The following is a 21,315-nucleotide window of genomic DNA, read 5'->3' on the forward strand; positions in this document are numbered from 1 at the left end:
TTGTGGCTGATCGGTGTGTGTATATATATATATATATATATATAGTATGTGTGTGAGTTTATTTTTCTTTCTTATTTCCCTCTGTTTGTGTTTGGGCACTATGGAAAAAGAGGCTTGGTCAGACATGACTGATAATTTGACAGTTACATCAGTGAAATCAAATGCCTTTCATTCAGAGCTGTTAATGCACTGGAACACTGCAACTCATGCATGTGAGCAGTTAATGCAGTGTGTCATATATGATGTGATTGACTACAGGTGAAGCATCCAAAAAATGCAAAAACAAGGGCTCTTTTTCTAGTAACGTGTACTTTTTTTTAATGTAACTGATTTGGATCACTCTTTAATGTATATTTTTTGCCAACACAAAATAATACAATGAGGCTGCAAAACATGAAAGCAAATATAAAGACGTGGTTCTGTACAGTAATAGTAGCTCATTCACACATTCTAAGTCTGTTATCAAATGAACGTAAAAATATAATAATACAACACCGCTGACTAATACATGGAGAAGTGGGAAGCTGATTTTGGTGGAAGATCTCTCTCTCTCTGACTGCCAAAATGTTCCACATAATGTGGCACACATCATTTATGTGTGGTTTGGAAAACAACTAGTATGTGATTTGTTAATCTAAGCCTATGCACCAAATAAAATGCCCAGAAGGCAAGCAAAGCAAGCTAATTCTAGTGTGCATAATTACTCATACTGAGGCCCACACAGAATCTACATCTGCAGAATTCCACGGAAAATCGCTCATTGGCTACATCCACACTAATACGTTTTTGTTTGAAAACGCATTGATTTTGCAACATTTATGCATCTCATCCACACTGGATCAGTGTTTTACTTCACCGAAAATGCTCTCCATTGATGTTAGAAAACCGAAAACGAAGTTTTCAAGCAAAAATGAATTAATGGGGATGTGGCCATAAAATATAAAAAATACTCTGCTCCTTGCATTCTCATTTTGAATGTGTTTGTTTAATTTCATAAAGCTTTCAGCTAACAATAAGAGTGTAAGGATCCAACATATTTTGACCAGTACATTTTCATGACTTTCAATGCATTCATGATTACTGTATGTTTTACAAAAAACAAAAAAAAAACAGACAATTTCTAGCTGATGATATTTTTAAAGCTGAGCCTAACTTTAAAAGAAATTGTCATAATTTTCTGACTTTTATTTTATAGATTTTTTCCCCCTTAAAGTTTCCAGGCCTGACCATCAAAAATTTGGTGGGAACCCTACATTTAACACATTTTACATTTTTAATTCCATTCCACAGAATTTCACTGATTTTCTGTTAAAATCTGTGCAGAAGATGTGAAAAAAAAAAAAGTCCACAGATTCCATCTGGACCTAATCATACTGTTAGGATAACTGAAGCAGTTTTCTTTATTTAATGTTCTGTTATTTTTTCAGCTCCTGCTCATTAAGTGCTTTGCATTCTTTTGTAATATTTCTTAAGGCTAAATAAATGGTATCATGGCAACCAAACACAGTCTAAATACGTTATACAGTATCTGCATTGGATCAAAATAGACCCCCATGCCAAAAACAACAAGCCGTCGTTCACATACCAACAAGACAGTGATCAATTCTCAAACTAAGGCATAAACAAGTGAAATAAAATCTTTGGCAAAAAAATGAAGTATTTACATAAGCAAGACTCTTTTTTTGATGCCTGAAGACATGGGTTATGTGTCAAACAGTTTGCAGGGTTGCACGGACATTCTGTTCATCAAACAAAATAATCGCTGGGCACTTTGTCAAATCACAGTTAAAACACTGCATTATCATTATTGTTTTTTTTTTTTTTTTTTTTTTTTTATCTAAGTTTCACAAGGAAGAGCTTTGATACTGACAAAGAGAATTGGAGAGGATGCATAGATGACAATATGGCTTGCAATACCTGACAGCGCCTCACGATGGGAGTATAAATCAAAATACTGAACTCTGCCTGAGAGATCCGCTGCAAGAGAATGCGCGCCAAAAATGCGGGTGGGTTTCCGCAAGGACTGAATACTGGGAGGGAAAGGACACAAAAATAATAATAATACAAAAATAAAGACATGTTTCCTTACTTTTCTTTACACAAAGCCTCTTAAACGACAGTGAATTCTACTTTCTATTTAAAGTTGAAGAAAAACAACGTGAGAAAATATCCGATAATGACAAGCTTTCCAAAATACATACACTTTACACCATATATAATAGAATGCTTCTCAAAATCCTGTGATTTTGAAATATTAGCCAAAATAAAGAGTATTTCTTTTCAATGGCTAATGTTTATGTAGTCTATACAACATATCTATGGGTTAATGAGTTAACATGAGAGCAAAAAAGTAGCAAAAACATAATAATACAATAAATATTCTTTTAAAATCACTTTTTGAAATGTTTTTTTTTAATTATTTTTTTATACATATACTTAGCTTACTTTGGGCTAGAATGATAGTGTGACTATGTTTAATCGAGGCATAGAGACATACAGTGATAGAGTCACTTTTTTTGCCAGATAAAGAATAATACACGCACTGACCTGAAGAGAAGAGAGCGTAGCAGTGGACAATAGATATAGTACAAGGCTGCATTGAGACAGGAAACTAGCAGGTGGAGACCAGGAACTAGGTCTAAAAGCTGAGAATGACCAAAGGACCGCTGCTCTCGTAGTTTTACATGTCCTCAGTTTTTCCTTTTTTAAATCAGGTCTATTTAGTTATGTGTGAGGGACCTTTATAATCCCCAAAATGTTTTTAATTTATCCAGAGAGCACTAAACGGTCGAGAACTACCAGCATGAGAAAATAGGAGCCATTTAAATAAGGGAAAGTAGTAAGTATCAGTTCGTATGTACAGTTTGGCCGAAGCAATACCTTGAATAACGACTGACTGCTCTCTCATCTTTGGTACACTGCCTCCTCTATAACCTTCTTCTTCTTCTTTTTTTTTTTCCTTTTTCCTTTTCCTTTTTTCTTAAAAAAACAGAAACAAATTCACTGACATCATTTCCACAATCCCCTCAACACGAGATGAAGCCCACCTCCCCTCTGTATGTCACTCCTCTACGCCCACACTGCACGTCCTCGGTCCCTCTTGCGAATAACCCTCCATCACACATTCACACCTGCACGTACAGACAGCCACTCACCCAAACACACAATCGGAAATAAATCAAAACAGAAAAATTCAAACAGAACAGAAAGAAAGTCCTCCAGAAAGCAGCGTCGCATGCGTGAAGAGTTCACCGCTTCTGAGAGTTGATCATAACTTTAGAGATGAAGTTAACGATGGCCGTGGCAGGTTGATCAGGATCCATCTCAGCGAAGAGGTGACTGACGTTGTCTGTCGTGCTGCCTTGCTTTCGGGCCACAAAGCCAAAGAACCTGAGGCAAGAGAACGTACTTTTAGGGATAGTTCACCTAAAAATTTATATTTTGTCATTGTTTACTTGTTCCAATCCCATATGACTTTTTAATTCGCAGAACAAAAAAAGAAGGCAGAGTGATACGGACTGACAGCCTCGGTCACTGTTAACTTTAATTGCACCTTTAAACTTTTCTTTATTTTTCTGCATACAAAGAAAGTGAATGGTGACTCAGGCTTTTATTCCTCCTAACATCTCCTTTTGTATTCCACGGAAGAATGAAAGACTTATGGGTTAGGAAATACACGAAGGTGAGAAAATGATCGCGAAATCAGAGAACATATGTACTTTCCTATAGTGTCGCTAAACGCACTACCCTGCCCTCCACATCCATTCACGTGATTTGAGCATGTAACCCTGGCAGCGTTGTTCGTTCTGTGATGATATTGCATTTGAGCTTCCCTTCTCATCTCCTAAACCATTACAGTGTCAGAGTAAGGTTAGCCATTCATGCTGCTAACACCATGTTCTTTCATCCTCAGCCCAGTCCAATGATCTATTCTTCCTCTGTAACATATCTGTCCACTGCATCAACACCAGAGAGCTTTACAACAGGACCATTCCATCATGATAGCTTTCAAACTCTGCCCAGATCGAGTCGTGATGGCTGTCACATGCTTCATTGCTCTGGGAGTGTAAAATGCCTTGTGCTTGAACACTCATGTGCTCAATAAAGAGATTTGCCCAGGAAGGGAGGGCAAGTGAGATTAGAAGGATTATATTATAATTCTTTTTTTACATTTAGGTCCAGTAGTTTTTGAGTTTTGAAAGTTAAATAAGGTTTTCAAAAACCAAGTGTCCAATTTCATGTGGAGGATAAGACACTTTCGCAACTGACTTTTTGAAGGTTTCTAGCTCTGAGCAGCATTTATTCTTTGTGCATGCACTGAGGCCTCAGAGAGTAAATCATGACACACGTTTGTGAGGGATGGCAGACAAGCGTAAGTTCAATGATGTTAGCTTAGAAAGCTAGCGCAACAGTGCTTACAACATCCATGGGTGCCAGAAATGGGGCCCACTTTTTGCCTGCCAACTAACACATGATCAAGTTCTTTATTATCAAAAGCAGGTACTTACTTTGCAGTCCCACCCTCTGGTTTGCTCCACCTAGAAAGGCATTAAAACTGATTAGATGATGTTTAAAAAAAAAAAAAAAAGCTCTGCTCTCTGACAGCTTCTACTCAAAGGTCTGATAGGGCTGTCCTGTCACTAGATCCACAGATCAATGTATACAGTAGAAGTTATAAAAGGTCAGCTGAAGTGCTTACTTTCTCCCCTGCGGATCAATGTCACAGAATGTGACCGTGTTGATTGGATAATGACGTCTGAAGAAAACCCTGTAGAGGAAACGGCAAGTCATGAACAGTTACATAAGCAAAAATAAATATATCAAAACTGTACACCCTACTGCCAATATCTGATATAACAGTATCCACGTATTTGCTCTGAGATTTTTAATCAGAGGAACTATCATTTCAACAACCATTGTAGCTAATTAGAAAGTGATTAATACAAAAAAGTCAAATACAGTGAAAATCTAGTCAAAAATAATCATGGCATATTACATACACTGTTTTCACTTAATGAACATGAGAAGGTCTTATATTTAATAATTTGCATTTATACACAAATATAGCAATGCATAAACAGCAATATATATATATATATATAGTTTTTATTTTTTTTACACGTGAGTGAATACATAACACATTAAGATAAATACCACTGAGAAAACAAAAAAGTTTTAAGTTGAGATTTAAACTCAGAGATAGAAGAGATGCTGCGAAGAGTCAGGGGGAGTGAATTCCATATACTGGGTGCTACTACGCTGAATGACCTGCCACGAGATCTAGGGACAGAAAGGAGTCCGGACCCAGAAGACCTAAGCGAGCAGATCGGGTTGTAGGGGAGAAGCAATTCACTAAGATAGTGAGGTGCCAGACCATGAAGTGATTTAAATGTAAGCAGGATTAGTTTGTATTTGATGCGAAACAAAACTGGTAACCAGTGAAGTTCAAACAGGAATGGAGTAATATGAGCTGAGTGCTTGGTATTTGTAAGAATTCTAGCAGCAGAATGTTTAATATATTGCAACCTAGCAATAGGGTTAGCAGGTAAACCAATGAAGAGGAATAGTCAAGACATGTTTCGGCGTCTTTGAGACTGATAAAGGGACGAAGGCGAGCAATGCGGCGAAGGTGAAAGAAGGCAATTTTAGATACAGATTTAATATGAGCTTCAAAAGTGAGGGAGGGATCAAAGATGATACCTACATTTTTTACAGTATTGGATGGTTTAATGAAAGTGCCATCAATATCACAGCCAAAGTCATAAAGATTTTTTTTTTCTTATGTAGAAATTAACATTAACCAAGATTCATAATGTGGTAAAAGCATTGTTAGTTCATATTAACTATTGCATTTACCAATGTTAACAAGTACAACCTTATTGTGAAGTGTTACCATTTTTTTGGGGGGGGGGGAATGGTAAAGTATGTTTAAAATTTATAATAAATAAATAAATAAATAAATAAATAAAAACACCAAGCAGAAACTTCTGTTAACATTTCTATGTGAAATAAAAGAAGAAATATAGTACTCACTTTCTCTGGTTGTCAGTGAGTGTGATGCCTTGTGCCGACACCTTGAAATGAACAATTGTTGCTGTGGGTGCTGGGCTGGTCGCCATGGTTTCTGAGATGGCCTTGGCAATGGCCTGAGGGCCGGTTAGAGACTCCATATCCACAGAGTTTATGTACAGCACATTACAAGCTGGGAAAGACAGAACACACAGATCAATAAGCAATGATAAGTTATCAGTAAAGAAATCGATTACACCCAAGATCCAATAGATCAGTGTCAGAAATGAACTTTTATTATTATTATTATTATTAAGGGCATTATTTGCCCCCTGTAATTTATTTGACCTCAATTAAATCATTGAATTGAAATCAGTTCTTCTGAATCTGATAAAATGACAGTTAATTAATAAAATAAACATTACAAACAAAAGTAGCTGCAATACAGAAAATATCAATAAATAATGTACACTGCATTAATATATTACAAATAACTACATAAAAATAGAATTAGAAAAATAGAATAAAACTAATCACTAAATTAGAAGGCCTAGTATTTTATGAAACAAATCAAATGTTAGAAAACACATTACAAACACATTGTTAATTTCTGACCCTGGCTTTCCAAAAAAACAAAAACAAAAACATTATATTTAAACCCATATCAAAGACACACATTTAATTAGTATTTTTGCTTTGGCATAATCTAACAGTAGATCCATGCAGTGTAATTTAACATCAGTCATTGCACAACATGCCATATTCAATAAGAAAAGTGTTCTTGAAAAATACTCCAGGCCTTGACAAAACGAAAACCGAAAAGCCAAAGAGTTTTAGCAGACAAATAAAAGTGCTTTCTACGGTCTGAACCGTCACATGCACAGATAGTATTAAGAGAGACATGTGATTCTCTTAAGATACAGCAGTAAACAGGACAACAGAGATACACAAATAAAAGACGCAGAGCATCACTGGGTTTACCGTGGGAGTCGGTAGAACTCTTCTGCCCTAAATCATATCCACAGGAGTGACACCAGGGTGGGGGGAGAACATGGTATTTGGTTCAGAGTTAATATCAGATCAGAAACATGTAACAGATCTGGGTGTGGCTGCACTATCATTTGGAATAATTAAATAAAACTCTCATTAAATTTATCTAGAGAGAGCTAAGATACATAAATATTGCTGATTGATTCAATCAAGCAGCCGATAAAAACTGATCATCAAATCATACTTGATCTGACCATTCGTGATAAAAGCTACACATTTAAGCTGTATTAAAACCCTTATTGTTGGTACTTTGCTGCATTTAGAAAAGATCATGTTTTTAATGAAATGCTCAGGGTTTAAAACAAGTAAACATTTGAGTCATAATGTTGATAATCACGGACAATAAGAAGAATGTGAAAACTGCGTTACTGATGAAATTCCGATGAGTGGAGTTTGCTCCGTTTAAACAGTCTCTTTTTGGTATCCTTAAGTGTAGCATGCAAAAGTTGCCGGCTTTTCGTGGTCATAACTTTGAAGCTGAAATGTTGGAAGTGGTTCTTTCACATTAGTCTCATGTTAACACATATAATGTTGAAGTCTCATGGCTATACTTTTGAAACTGGTCCCATGCACACTACAGTTAAAAAGTTTGGAATTACTTTGAATTTTTTTTGTTTTAAAAAGGAACTTATCATTTAATTCCCAAAGTATGCTTTAAACAGATCAATAATTACAGTAAAGACATTTCAAATTACAATTTCTATTTAAATAAATACTGTATTGCTCAAACTTTCTGTTCATCCACAAATCCTCCACTTGCAGCAATGACACCTCAGGCGTTCTAGAGATCAGTTTATACTAGATATTCAGGTGAAATTTCATCCCATGCTATCTGTAGTACTTCCCAAAGATTTAATTGATTTGTGGAAAAAATGTTTGAATGATTCCAAACTTTTTAACAGTAGTGTTCTTCTGTTGTAAGAGCCTTTCAGTAAATGATAACTAGTTGTGAACCCAGAACATTCCTTTGAACACCCATAATTCAGAGCAGTAAAATGATACAAATCAGTTACAACTATATTATGAGCCATTCGGCAAAAGATCTAAATATCTCACCTGCACCCTGTTTAAGCATCTCTGCTGCCGGGTTAGTTGGCGTTGCAATCTCAGGTGACTCTTCCAGAGGATCTGTAAAAAGCAACAACAGGCCAGAGTTGAGAATTTGCACATCCTTTTCAGGGTTATTGCTTTTTTTTCTTTTGTACTTTGCTTTAATTAACTTATTTGTATTTTTTATTTTTCAAGCATAGTTATCAACCTGGTCTCATAGAATGAACGTTACCCTATATACATTTTTGCAAACTGACTTTACGTGCCGCTTTCTACGTTTCGCTGCAGTTTCCTGGTGAAATTAACACTTGAGGCACTACAACAACTGTGTGGTTTAATCATTGTCACACAAATCACCATGCACACTATGACTGCTTTGTCTTACTCTTTAGTACAGTCAACGGCAGGCGTTTATGCGCAGATGATGTGCACAGATGCGGATTGTCTGTGTGTCTAGAAAATCTGGGCTTTAAGCAGGCAGTCAGCGTGTAATATGTTGATAATGAAATAGTTGACGAATTGACCGAAAAATCTACATTTATTCACACTTATTCATATCAAACTCTTATTACTTTCTTCTGTGGAACATAAACGAAGATATTTTGAGGTGTTTTTGTCAGTACAATGCAACTCAGTGGGGTCCAACACTTTCAAGCTCCAAAGAGGACATAAACACAGTTTAAAAGTAACCTGTTTGACCTTCTACCTTCTAAAGCGATACGTTCAATTTTGGGTGAGAACCAGATGAAAATGCAACTAATTATTTACTATAATTCTTGCTACTTGCAGTCTCCTTGCTGATCATGATTTGATTTACAGTGAAAAAGGAGTTGCATTTTGATCTGTTCTCACCCAAAACTGATCATATTTCTTCTGAAGACATGGATTTAATCACCAGTTGAGACTTTATGGATTACCTTTATGCTGCATCTATGTCCTTTTTGCAGCTTGGAAGTGTTGGACCCCATTGACTTGCATTGTATGGATATATTCACATCATATCTTCATTAAAATATCTTTGCATTCCACAGAAGAAAGGAAGTCATATGAGTTTGAGATACATAAGGGTGAGTAAATGATGAGGGAATTATCATTTTTGGGTGAACAATTCCTTTACGGCGACACATACGAACCTACCAGAAAATGTGAGAAGCGAACTGTGATTGGTTGTTTTACATATCTATCAGACAGCCGCTTCTTGTCTAATTGAGTGGTTCTTTTTTAAAAGATACGTCCATATGCTAAACTCACGTGGAAAGATTCATTAAATCCAGAATCCAGAAAAGTTATTTTCTTTGTAATTTTATAGTTTTCATCCCTATTTTACTGCATATTTACCATTTCAGTTTAATTTCCGTTCTTTTGCAAACTCCCTTTTTTATTATTGTTTTAGTTAACAATTTTTTTTTTTTTTTTTTGCATTTAAACATTAAATCAATTCATCCAAATGTAATAAAAAATACAAATCCTAAAATTATTTTCTCTAATTTTTATAGTGATTTCATCCTTATTTTAGTGCACATTTATAGTTTCAGTTTAGTTTCTTTTCTTTTACAAACTCCCATTTTTATTTCAGTTAACGGAAATTTTTTTCCCTGTTAGTTTTTGTCTTCAGAATTGTTTTTGTTTACAAAAATAACCTTGATCCTTTCAGATTCAGGGTGTATGGGAGTGGACATTGATGAGAAGACAATAGCTGATTACTATCTGACATTGTCCATGACATTTGGATGTTGTTCCTTTTCTGGTTGCTGCCAGCACGCTGCAGGAGTCTGTGTAGCTTCCTAGCCTGCTTAGCATTGCTCTATGTTCATAATTTTATCCTTTGCCATTTTACCCGCGTGCTTCAGTTTCTTCCCACTTTTCCACTGTTTCAACTGCGGGTATATTACCGCACGCACCCGTTTTCTTTCTTTTTTATATTATTTTTTCCCGCTTGTCTACATCTCGCATTTCGACTGTGTGCATTAGTTTTCTCCTCTGTGTTTTACACAGATTATTGCATCAGTCTCAAACATTTGCTGATCAAGAACAACCATAACAACAACAACAACAAACAATTACGCTAAGTCATGGCATCCGCTCATGTTATTGTTTACTGCATTACATTCCACATGCTTACTATAGCTTCTTCCTCAGCAGTGAGGGTTTCACATGTGATAAATGTAAGGGATTAGTCAGGCTGATGGAGAAGATTAATGAGTTAGAGACACTCATCCGAACGCTAGTGGAAGTCAATGAGAAAGAGAAGCCGGTAGATACTGTTTCGGATGTGGGTAGAACAGCGAGCAACACACACACTTTGGTTCCGGCTGTAGAGCCCCCAAAGCAGGATGTTTGGGTGACGTCTCAGCAGCATACTCACTCAGTAAAGCGACAACACTCTCCCATTCCTGTTAGGATTTCAAATCGATTCTCCCCACTCAGTGATGCACCCACTGAGAATCATGTTGAAAGCGCCCTTGTTATAGGAGATTCAATTGTAAGGAACGTGGAAATAGAGACTCCGGCCTCTTTTGTTAAATGTATTTCAGGGGCTCTGGCGTCTGATAACAGATCAAATTTACAAGTGCTGGCTAATGCTAAACGCAGATTTTCTAAAATTGTTATTCAGGTTGGCACTAACGATGTCCGGCTTCGCCAGTCGGAGATCACTAAAGATAATGTCAAAGCGGTGTGTGAACTTGCAAAAACGATGTCAGACACTGTAATATGCTCTGGCCCCCTCCCAGCTCATCATGGTGATGAGGTTTATAGTAGATTAGTGTCACTGAATGGCTGGATGTCTGAGTTGTGTCCAGAGAATAGCATAGGATACATAGACAATTGGAAGAGTTTTTGGCGTAGACCTGACCTTCTAAAGAGAGACAAACTCCATCCCTCCAGGGTAGGTGCCACTCTCCTCTCTAGTAATTTGGCTCATAGTCTTAATAGTGATAGGATTTGACTAACTGGGTCAGGAAGCAGACAAACTGGTTAATCCAAATGTCTGCTAGCTGCCTTGAGACGTCACACAGGTCACATAAACTACAACACACAGAGACTGTATCACCTAGACATAACATATAGACTGTGTCTGTTCTCCGAACTACCAAACACAAACCTCTCACTAAATCATTTAGAAAACATCTGATTAAGGTACAACTTGAAAATAACAAAACAATATAAGATAAACATCATATAAAGGTAGGGCTACTAAACATTAGATCTCTTTCAACCAAAGCACTAATTGTAAATGAAATTATTACAGATATAAGTTTAGATGCACTCTGCTTGACTGAAACCTGGCTTAAACCATATGACTATATTAGTTTAAATGGATCTACTCCCCAAGTTTATTGTTATAAACATGAGCCTCGTCTGAAGGGTCGAGGAGGTGTTGCTGCAATTTACAGTGAAGTTTTTGGTGTTACTCAGAGGACAGGATATAAGTTTAAGTCTTTTGAACTAATAATGCTTAATGTGACACCATCAGATACAAATAAAAAAATCTCTGTCATCTTTTGCTACAGAGTATCGATCACCCGGGCCATACTCTGGTTTCCTTGGTGAATTTGCACATTTTCTGTCAGATCTAGTAGTTAATGTAGTATAGAGCTTTAATTGTTGGTGACTTCAACATTCACATAGATAATGAAAATGACACACTGGGATTATCATTTATTGATATTCTAAACTCTCTTGGAGTCAGACAAAATGAGACAGGACCAACTCATCGCCATAATCACACGCTATATTTAATTCTGTCATATGGAGTTGATGTTGATACTATAGAAATTCTGCTGCAGAGCGATGACAACTCAGATCATTACCTCATCTCTTGTATGCTGTGATCAGCTAATGTTACTCAATCTACACCACGCTATCATTCATGTAGAAATATTCTTTTGACCACTAAAGATAGCTTCACTAATAATCTTCCAGATTTATCTCAAATACTCAGTAAGCCAAAAAGTCTAGAAGAACTTATACAGTGAATAATAATGAAAATACAAATATAGTCTTCTCTAACATTCTTGATAGCATTGCCCCACTTTGATGAAAAAAAATTAAGAAAAAAGCCCTGCACCATGGTACAATGATCACACTCATGCTCTCAAGAGGGCAGTTCAGAAAATGGAGCACACGTGGAAGAATACAAAATTAGAGGTATTTCGTGGTGCTTGGAAGGATAGTGTCTGTAGCTACAGACAGGCACTAAAAGCTGCCAGGTCAGCATATTTTAGCAAACACATAGAAAATAACCACAACAATCCTAAGTGTTTATTCAGTACTGTGACTAAATTGGTTAGGAATAAAGCCTCGACTGAACCAGATATTTCGTCGCAATACAACAGCAATGACTTCATGAATTCATTAATTTCTTTACTGATAAAATTGAAATCATCAGAAATAAAATTGGAATTATGCAATTGTCTGTCACAGTACCTCAAAAAACAGTGTCTCATAATTTTCCTCATGAGCAACTTCAATCCTTCGCTGTCATAGGTCATGAAGAGCTAACAAAACTTATCAAAAAATCAAAAGCCACAACAGGTATGTTAGATCCAATACCAACTAAGCTCTAAAAACAAGTATTCCTTATGATCTCATAACCTCTTCTTAATTTTATTAACTCTTCGCTATCCTTAGGACATGTCCCAAGAAACTATAAAATGGCAGTTATCAAACCGCTTATTAAGAAGCCACAGCTTGATCCTGGAGAATTGGCTAATTATAGACTGATCTCAAATCTCCCGTTATGTCGAAAATACTAGAAAGGTAGTGTCCTCCCAACTATGTTCATTTCTACTAAGAAATAGTATATATGAACAAATTCAGTAAGGATTTAGGCCCCATCAAAGTACAGAGACTGCACTTATAAGAGTTACAAATGGCTCTTATCATCTGATCGCGGCTGCATTTCTCTTTTAGTGCTTTTAGATCTTAGTGCTGCCTTTGCACAATAGATCATGACATTCTCTTGAATAGGCTTTAGAATTATGTTGGCTTTTGTGGACTTGCATTAGCATGGTTAGGTCCTATTTAGCAGACCACTACCACTTTGTCTGCATAAACAAGGAACTGTCAAATCAAACAAAAGTTAAGTATAGAGTGCCACAGGGATCAGTTTTAGGGCCTCTGATGTTCTCCTTATATATGCTTCCCCTGGGACATATTGTCAGGAATCGTGGAAAAAGTTTCCACTGTTATGCCGATGATACCCAACTTTATTTTTCTTCTAAACCCAACAAAATTTCACAAAAAAGCAAAATTAGAGCTACAACTTTATTTGTTTAAAAATACACTACGTTTCGGCCACCCTCAGGGCCTTCATCAGATTGTTTGTTTCAACATTTTTGTGGATTAATACATTTTGAGGTTTGCTCCCAATGATGGCAACAGGAACGAACAGAGATATAGATCCCTCTAAATAATTTTTAGATGCATTATTAAGTGACAATTCTTTTGAAAGTGCCATCCTACAAGAATCTCTTTTTGATGATGGACAAGATCTACAATCTATTTTGTGGGCCGATCTGGACTGAAATCCTGGACTGATGCTCCTTTGCATTGATGGCTGCCACAATTACCTATTTGCAGAAGAAGGAAACTGTCCTGAAAACTGACCTTGACAAGATTGAAAATGAAATGGCTGAGAACCTGGAAAATCAACAGATTTTTTTTCTACCACTTTGAAAGAACTTAAAAAGCTTCAAAGACTTATGATGCACTATGGGCAAAAAAGCAAGACAAGTTTTATAGAGACCAACATGATTACTTTGAGGGGTTTGTGTACTCCTGGAAGGCCCAAACTGAGATGTCTGCACCCTCTGGTCCTCACATCGAATTTAAACCTAAACCAAGAAGGAAGCGCTATCAAAATAGATATTGGCATTGGCAGGACAATTCCTCTGACTCACTCTCCTCCTGTTCCATTCCACTGATATATAACAATGATCATAGGCCTCAGTATAGGCCTGTGGAACAAGAGACAACAGGACAACTTTTTAAGGAATGGCCCCCAAACATGAATCTGACCATCAATGGGGATCGAGGCAAAAAAGGACGAGAAGAGGTAAGAAGAGAACTACGCAGATGCAACACCAGACATGTCAATTTGATGATAATTTGATGTTCAGTCGCTATACACTGTAATTCCACACGAAGTTGGCATTGAACATTGTGTAAATATTTTGGATTTGAGATCTGACCTGACACCTCCTTTGTCCTTTCTAGCTACATTGATGAGACTGGTTCTCACTAAGAACTACTTAAAATTTGACAATTAATTCTTTCTACAGCAGTGTGGGACAGCCATGGGTACTCGAATGGCTCCTAATTTTGCAGATTTACATCTTGGGTATGTTGAGAAATGTCAGATTTTACACAGAGCCTATAACCCTTTTTTTGACCAATTATTGATGTACAAGTGTTATATTGATGGCATTTTTGTATTGTTTCAAGGAGATTTAGAATTCCTGCACTCCTTTCACCAGTATTTGAATTCTGTAACTGAACATTTACAATTTACCATGTCTTTTAGTGGAGACACTTTGGACTTTTTGGATGTACATGTAACTATGTTAGGAAATTCATTGTCTGCCGATCTTTTTTAAGAAAAAAAAAAACACAAAAAAAAAACAGACAGAAATAATTTTCTACATGCCCACAGCTGTCATCCACTGCAAACAATTTAGATAGAAGGGTTATAATAATAGCTGACTAGATAGAGCTGAAGAGAAACTAAAAGATGTATGAAGGGAACAGCTGATTAACACCTCAAGATCAAATTGAGTTCATACAAAAAGTGTGGTAAGTTGAGCATGGATGCCGCGGTGGATGGCATGAAGCCTATGTCTCCGTGGCAATGTGCTTGACAAGCCACGTGATATGATGCACAGGTTGACGGTCTCAGATGCGGAGGCAGCTGGGATTCATCCTCCGTCACCAGGATTGAGGCGAATCACTACGTGACCACGAGGACTTAAAAGCACATTGGGAATTCCAAATTGGGTGAAAAAAGGGAAAAAATCCACAAAAAAAAAAAAAAAAAAAAAAGGATATATGAGAATGCAGACATTCATGTGTGCATCTCTGCCTTTACAAACAGACTTTGACGGCATGTTAGCCAGGCACACTGATTTATTGCATGGCAAGAATTCCCACACCGGAACGACTGGTCTTAGCATGCATAGTTTCAAAAGAAGGAGATGCAACACTCACTATTTAAGCAAAAGTAGAGCTACAACTTTATTTGTTTAAAGACACATGATGTTTTGGCCACCCTCAGGTTCTTCATCAGACATTAAGGAAATCTTAATTTTTTCTTCTTTTTACATCACCAACTTTCTTTGTTCATATTTGTTTGTTTTTAAATCCTAAAACTTTCTGTTTTTTTGCAGGTTTAAATGACAAAAATCTCAGATTTTCTATGTAACTTGTGGATCACAGGAAGCAATACCATGTCTCACCTCTGGTTGGTATGACAAGTTTGCAGGGTAGAGCCAGTGGAGTGATCGAGTGCTGGTAGACTAGTGCAGACAGGCAGCCTGAAGATGAAAACAAAATTGGGGTCAGATTTATGAGCTGAAATCAGAGGAGGACATGCTTTACATTGCAACCGTCCTGAACGATCAATCTTTGATGCCCTGGTTGACAACCCATAAATCTATGTTGCTTTTTCATTTGTGGAGTTGAAAGTCAGATGATCGTTTCAGCAATGATTGCCCTACAAATAATCAATATCTATCAAATTGACAGACTGGATTGTACAATTTCCATCGGCCTTTATTTCTATCTGTCAGTAAAATATTGTTACACTTGGTATTCTTAAAGGTACATTAAGGAATTCTGAACTCTCTATCAACATCTGTGGTTAAACATAAAATTGCAAGCTAGTTGTGGAGAAACACTGTTTTTTTTTTGATTATGATGATTTGAGTTGTACAGCAAAAGTCACTAATAGTAAGAAAGTCCTATAAGTCTATATCCAGCACATTATGCTGACTCGCTGACAAGTGGAATCTCCTATCAGACATGTTTGCATCGGCTCCAGTGTGTTTATCTTCCCCTGTGGCACTACTGGAAAAGCATTGCGTTAGCAGTGTCAGAGGCCCAGGTTTGGATACCGTGTTAAAACCAGGAATTACATATTTATTTTTTCTCCACTGAATGTTAGGTTTAAGTTTGGCATTTCGGTTGGGGGTACAGTTTATAAAATGTGCATTCATCTTCATGACTATGTATAGCTAAAAACAACTCGCTTTAAAACTCACTTTTGGCGCCCCTTTGTGGACATTACACCTGGAAAATAGAGCTCCATGTGCTCATACACCCAACAACACTTACCACTTTGGCCACTGGGGGCAGTGTTTTGAATGTCGGTAAGAACAGATTTTAGCTAAAGAAATGTCAACCTACTGTTTCCGATTTCACTGTGAAATCAGCCTGCGTACACACGCAAGGGTGAATGACAGAAGCCAGACAGCTCTGAACATAAAATCATTATTGTAGGCTTACCGTAGTGACTCGTGGTAAGACAAGAACGCAGATTTGAACATGGATTTTTTTATGTATAGGCTCAAACAATTAAATGAGAAATACTGGTAAGACCTGCATAAGTCTTACCAAGTGCTGTGTTGTGGGTTCTTGGCTTTCTATGTTTATTCTGCCTTCGCAATGAAAAAAAAAGACAGCTTTAGTTTTGTAATCTGGTCACTTGATTTAATGAACAATATTCCATGAATAGCACATTTGGAATCTCTCGTTTCTCTCCCCAAATCTTCACTCACCATTTCTCTCCTGGTCTTTTTTCACACTTCAAATACACATTAGCATCCTGTACTGCAGAATGTGTCTAAAGTACATCAGATAACGAATTTTCAATCTGTCAAAATGACAGAAAGCAATTCTAATTATCCGTCAGTGTTTTTAAATTTTCTGTAAATTACGGACAATTTTCAGTTAACACAACCTTTGGGCACTAAAACTGTCGCACACCTCAGGAGTCAACTTCAAATATATTACTATATTAGGAGAAAACATCTCTCAAGGGACTTTGTTTGGGCAAAATATTCCTGCTCATGAGAAATAGCAACAATGCTATCGCAGAGCGGAAGGCCAAACCATCTCGGGTACGTCCAGATTTGACGTGGAGACAGGACTCTTTGTTGCCCAGTTTAAATTGTATTATCAGTTTCTAAACTCCCTTCCTTGAGCAATCAGATTATATCAACAAAAACAGGAAATGAGGGCCACTTTAAAGGAATGTTCCTGGTTTGCTACAAGTTAAGCTCTATGGACAGTTATTACTCTCTCACAGAAAATGATTTCCACTCATCACTCAGCTTTTTTTCTTTTTTTTTTTTTTAAGCAAAAATCGTAGCTACAGTAAGGCACTTACAATGGAAGTCTATGGGGCCAGTGTTCCAGAGGTTCTACAAGCAGAAATGTGAAGCTTGTATATATGTTAAAGCACTTACATGAATTATTCAGTATAAAAAATGTTATTATTTGAGCTGTAACGTTGTCTAAATTGTCTTTTGAGGTGGGACTACTTTTCTAGGTGGATGAACTTCTGCATTACTGATGCAATTCCTTGTGGAGTTTGCTCTTTGTAAACAGTCCTTTTCGAGTATTCTTGTGCGTATCATGCACAAGTGTTTCGACATTCGATGGTCATGACATTAAGGTTAAAATATTGGATATAACTTTACACAGACAAGGTCAGTAAGTGATTCTATCACACTAGTCTCATGTCAACACGTATAGTATAATGTTTAAGTCTTGAGGCCAAACTTTTAAAACAGTGTGTATTTTCATTTTTATTGCCTGGCCAGTGTGCTTCCATTTTAGTGCCTTACAGTAACCAATATCTTTCCCTTAAAAAAAAAAAAAAAAACTAAGGGCCAAGTTGAAATTAATTCCTGTGGCAATCAACATTGTGCTACAGATGCGGTCGACAAAGCTTAACTTAAAGCTTAACCCCTCTTTAAGCAGTGGGTGTCTTGGCAAAACATGTATCTGAGGATTGTACTTCTAGTTTTGGAGGAGTGGAGCGAAGATAACTCTGCATTTTTTAACATGAGCATTATCCCTAACATGTAGAAGTCAAGCCAATTTTTTTTCCACACCTGATTTAATTTTCACACATCACCCTTCTGCTTTTCATAATAAACATGCTTATGCAATGGTTCCCATAACAGGATGTTTGAGTGCTTACAAAAGCTGCCCAACCCTGATTTTTTTATTTATTTTATATTATTTCTCCTTTATTTGATGTTGAATTTGGGATATTGGAGAAGACAGCATTGTCCATTGAACTCACCAGGCCCCGTGTAATGTGGTCAGAGAGGGTGCACTTTTGAGCCGTACTTAATAATGTCATCTGCTTCCATGTTGTCGTTTGGACTACATATGTTCTACAGCTTTGTGGGACAGTTTGATTTAATGGGATGCCAAAAAAAAAGGGGTAGATTCACATGTATTGTATTGAGCAAAACCACACAAGGGCAATGTTTTACAAGCTTAAAATATTGGTTTTAACATTAGTTAACATCCAACAAATCATTCCAGTGCTCATGTACTCAAGTAATGGGGAGCAATGTGGGTCTGTTACAAAACCTAGTGAGCTACCCTTGTAGGCAACATTTTAATGCATCACAGGCCTTACATTTGATGCAAACAATGCTACAAAATGACAAAGTCTGTTCCAAAAGATAGACAGCAGAATTACACCTTTTTTGTGCAAAATTCTACAGTAGCATTGGCAGATGCCAATGTCCATTATAAATCAAGCTGACTATTTTACCCATTATTTGCTATGTATTTTTAACCTTATTAGAGTATCACATTGTTAACTTAGCAACATACATCAAACTGAAATCAATTGTACATGGATTCTTAGATGTGCTTTGCAATTTTTTATAATGCACAAAGTTGCTCCCAATGAAGTGGGTTCCAAAATTGTCACTTTTGAGGTTCCGTTTCAGTTATGAGGCCATCTATGTAGGCCGTAGACAGCAAGACAGCTCACTGGGATTTGGATCAGACCCTTTGTTCAATGTGATTTACCGAAGTAGGGCTCGTTAGGGCAGCCCTTCAGTCTCACCCCCTTCGGACTGGTCTCAATCAGGAAATGTCTCACCAACTCATTAGTGACATCTCCAGCTGAAATAATGAAAAATAAATAAATAAATACAAATTAAGACAAGAACATATATATTAACTACAATTACCATATTTGTTCACATTTGCAATGCAATTTGTTTCTCATGATCTTAAGAAATTTTTGATCTAGACGTTTATGCTAAATGGTGGAAATTAGCTTTGAAGACAAGTAAAAAAAACTGTGCCTGCATATGAAATTCGTTATTAAACTAAAAGTTTGGTTTTTTAGATACTGTTTAAAAAACATCTCAGGATGCACCTCATGGAGTGAATGAATGTGTAGAGCCCTAGACAAAGGTGGTAACTTTGAAGAAGCTCAAATATAAGGCAGTTTCGATTTGTTTAACATTGTTGCTAAACGAAAGTGAGAACCGAAGGTCGGCCTGCTGCTCACTTTCGATATCCTTGGCCTCCGTGCCGGCTCCACACTGGTCTAGCTGGCGTGATGCACTGGCAGACACATGGCCAGAAAACCGGGGAATACAGGAATACACAGCCTTCTTGAATTCCCTGTGAAGGAGGTGAGCCTTGTGCGAAGTGTCTGGACGTTCCATCACCCCGCAATGCAGGCAATTTGACTCCTCAAACGTGGCCTCTGCTTGGCGAAAACCAAGACATGTATCTCTCGTGAGTATCCTCACCCACAATGAATGGCATATATGGAGGTACACACATCCTGAACGACATCCTCGTGTTGCCACTCTAAAGGGCTTTGGCGGGAGTTGCTAGAAACAACATGGGCTGAGACAAAATTTGTGCACTTGAAGTGAAGAAAATGGGATGGCACCAAGCGGACGCTTACATGGAGTCTGTGATGTTGCTTCTTATCGGGCATCACTTAAGCGGCATCAGCCAATAAATTGGCATGATTGTTTAGGGATTCAGACCTCGTGGCCACCTGAGTGTTCTCATGGCATCAGCTCTGACGTGATGTCGAAGTGGATTATGAAGGAAAATCGCATACTTCCATTTGTGTTATTTCATAGTTTTGATGACTTTACTATTATGCAGAAGAAGAAGAAAATACTAACAATAAACAAAGAGAAGGTATGTCCAAACCTCTGACTGGTAGTGCACAAGCAAGTGTAGGTTAGCCACTGTCTTTGCACTCTGTTTGTTTTGTTTTTTATCATGGGCATCAGGAAACATTGCATGCACTGAAGTGTATGTTTTTGAGTGTGTGTAAGAGGACTGCATGGGCCTTAAAATGAAACTCGAACCCGACCCGTAACTGAGACCGTGTGGCCCAACCCTACCCGGCCCGAATGATACCGTCGGATTATAAGCGTGAACCCGCCCCGAACTCGAAATCGCTCGCTATCTTTAAAATTTCTTCTCCTAGCAAGTACTGTTGCAGTAGGCTATTTTTTTTTATGTAAGCATATATGCAACATTCGTGACAATATTGAAACAGTAAACATATAGTTTGAACAAGGCACGGCAGCCCCTTAGTACAGTAGAGCAGAAGGGAAGATAAAGCATAGCCTTACCATTTATGTGCTGAAACATTGCTTGGTGCAGAATAATCTGCAATAATATGAAATAATGCAACATTCCCCTCTATGCAGCCTGAACTTGTTCAGAACGTTGAATCTTTGTGACACCTACACTAAAAACAATCTAGACGCAGTACAAAGAATGAAACAGAGCGCAGGTGTCTCGACAAGCCCTTTTGACATTTTAAGTTCTTTTTAACTTGACACGGTGCTTAAAATGTGACAGTCCTGCGCGAGTCGCTGAAGAAACAATGAGACGTGGTGCAACAGTCAAAGACATTCATCCAGCATGTGTTTACATAGGAAAACAAGGGGAAAACAGAACAGATGCGTGCAAAAACACGTTCGGTGTAAACAGCCCCTAATTCGTCCGTTCGTGCGTGTCTGTGAGTGAGAGCATGTGCGTGAAACAAGTTCGGTAGGCCTGTTTAATTTTTCATTCATTACAAACCCAAACCTGACCCGAACCCTAAGTCCTACTTGAAAATCTGACCCGAACCCGGCCCGAAACCCGTTGGGCCCAGATCGGGTTGCAGACCTCTAGTGTGTGTGTGTCTGC

General features: G+C 37.5%; 1 protein-coding gene across 10 annotated transcripts in view; it reads right to left on the bottom strand.

The window, feature by feature from the left end:
* Window positions 1-292: 292 nt before the first annotated feature.
* Window positions 293-21,315, bottom strand: part of tns1b (tensin 1b) — a 370,155-nt gene continuing 349,132 nt past the window's right edge. For 8 of the 10 annotated variants that reach the window (XM_051710896.1, XM_051710893.1, XM_051710892.1 and 5 more), the window contains 8 exons: window positions 19,165-19,260; window positions 15,564-15,641; window positions 8,116-8,187; window positions 6,991-7,017; window positions 6,034-6,202; window positions 4,700-4,768; window positions 4,509-4,538; window positions 293-3,390 (listed from right to left, as the gene is read on the bottom strand). In XM_051710896.1, the coding sequence (XP_051566856.1) occupies window positions 3,249-3,390; window positions 4,509-4,538; window positions 4,700-4,768; window positions 6,034-6,202; window positions 6,991-7,017; window positions 8,116-8,187; window positions 15,564-15,641; window positions 19,165-19,260 (683 nt within the window). In that variant the 3' untranslated portion in view covers window positions 293-3,248. The remainder of the gene's footprint in view (window positions 3,391-4,508; window positions 4,539-4,699; window positions 4,769-6,033; window positions 6,203-6,990; window positions 7,018-8,115; window positions 8,188-15,563; window positions 15,642-19,164; window positions 19,261-21,315) is intronic. The other 2 variants (XM_051710901.1, XM_051710894.1) reach the window with 1 other exon arrangement.

This window comes from Myxocyprinus asiaticus, chromosome 11, assembly GCF_019703515.2.
Source record: "Myxocyprinus asiaticus isolate MX2 ecotype Aquarium Trade chromosome 11, UBuf_Myxa_2, whole genome shotgun sequence".
In the NCBI taxonomy this organism is placed as follows: domain Eukaryota; kingdom Metazoa; phylum Chordata; class Actinopteri; order Cypriniformes; family Catostomidae; genus Myxocyprinus; species Myxocyprinus asiaticus.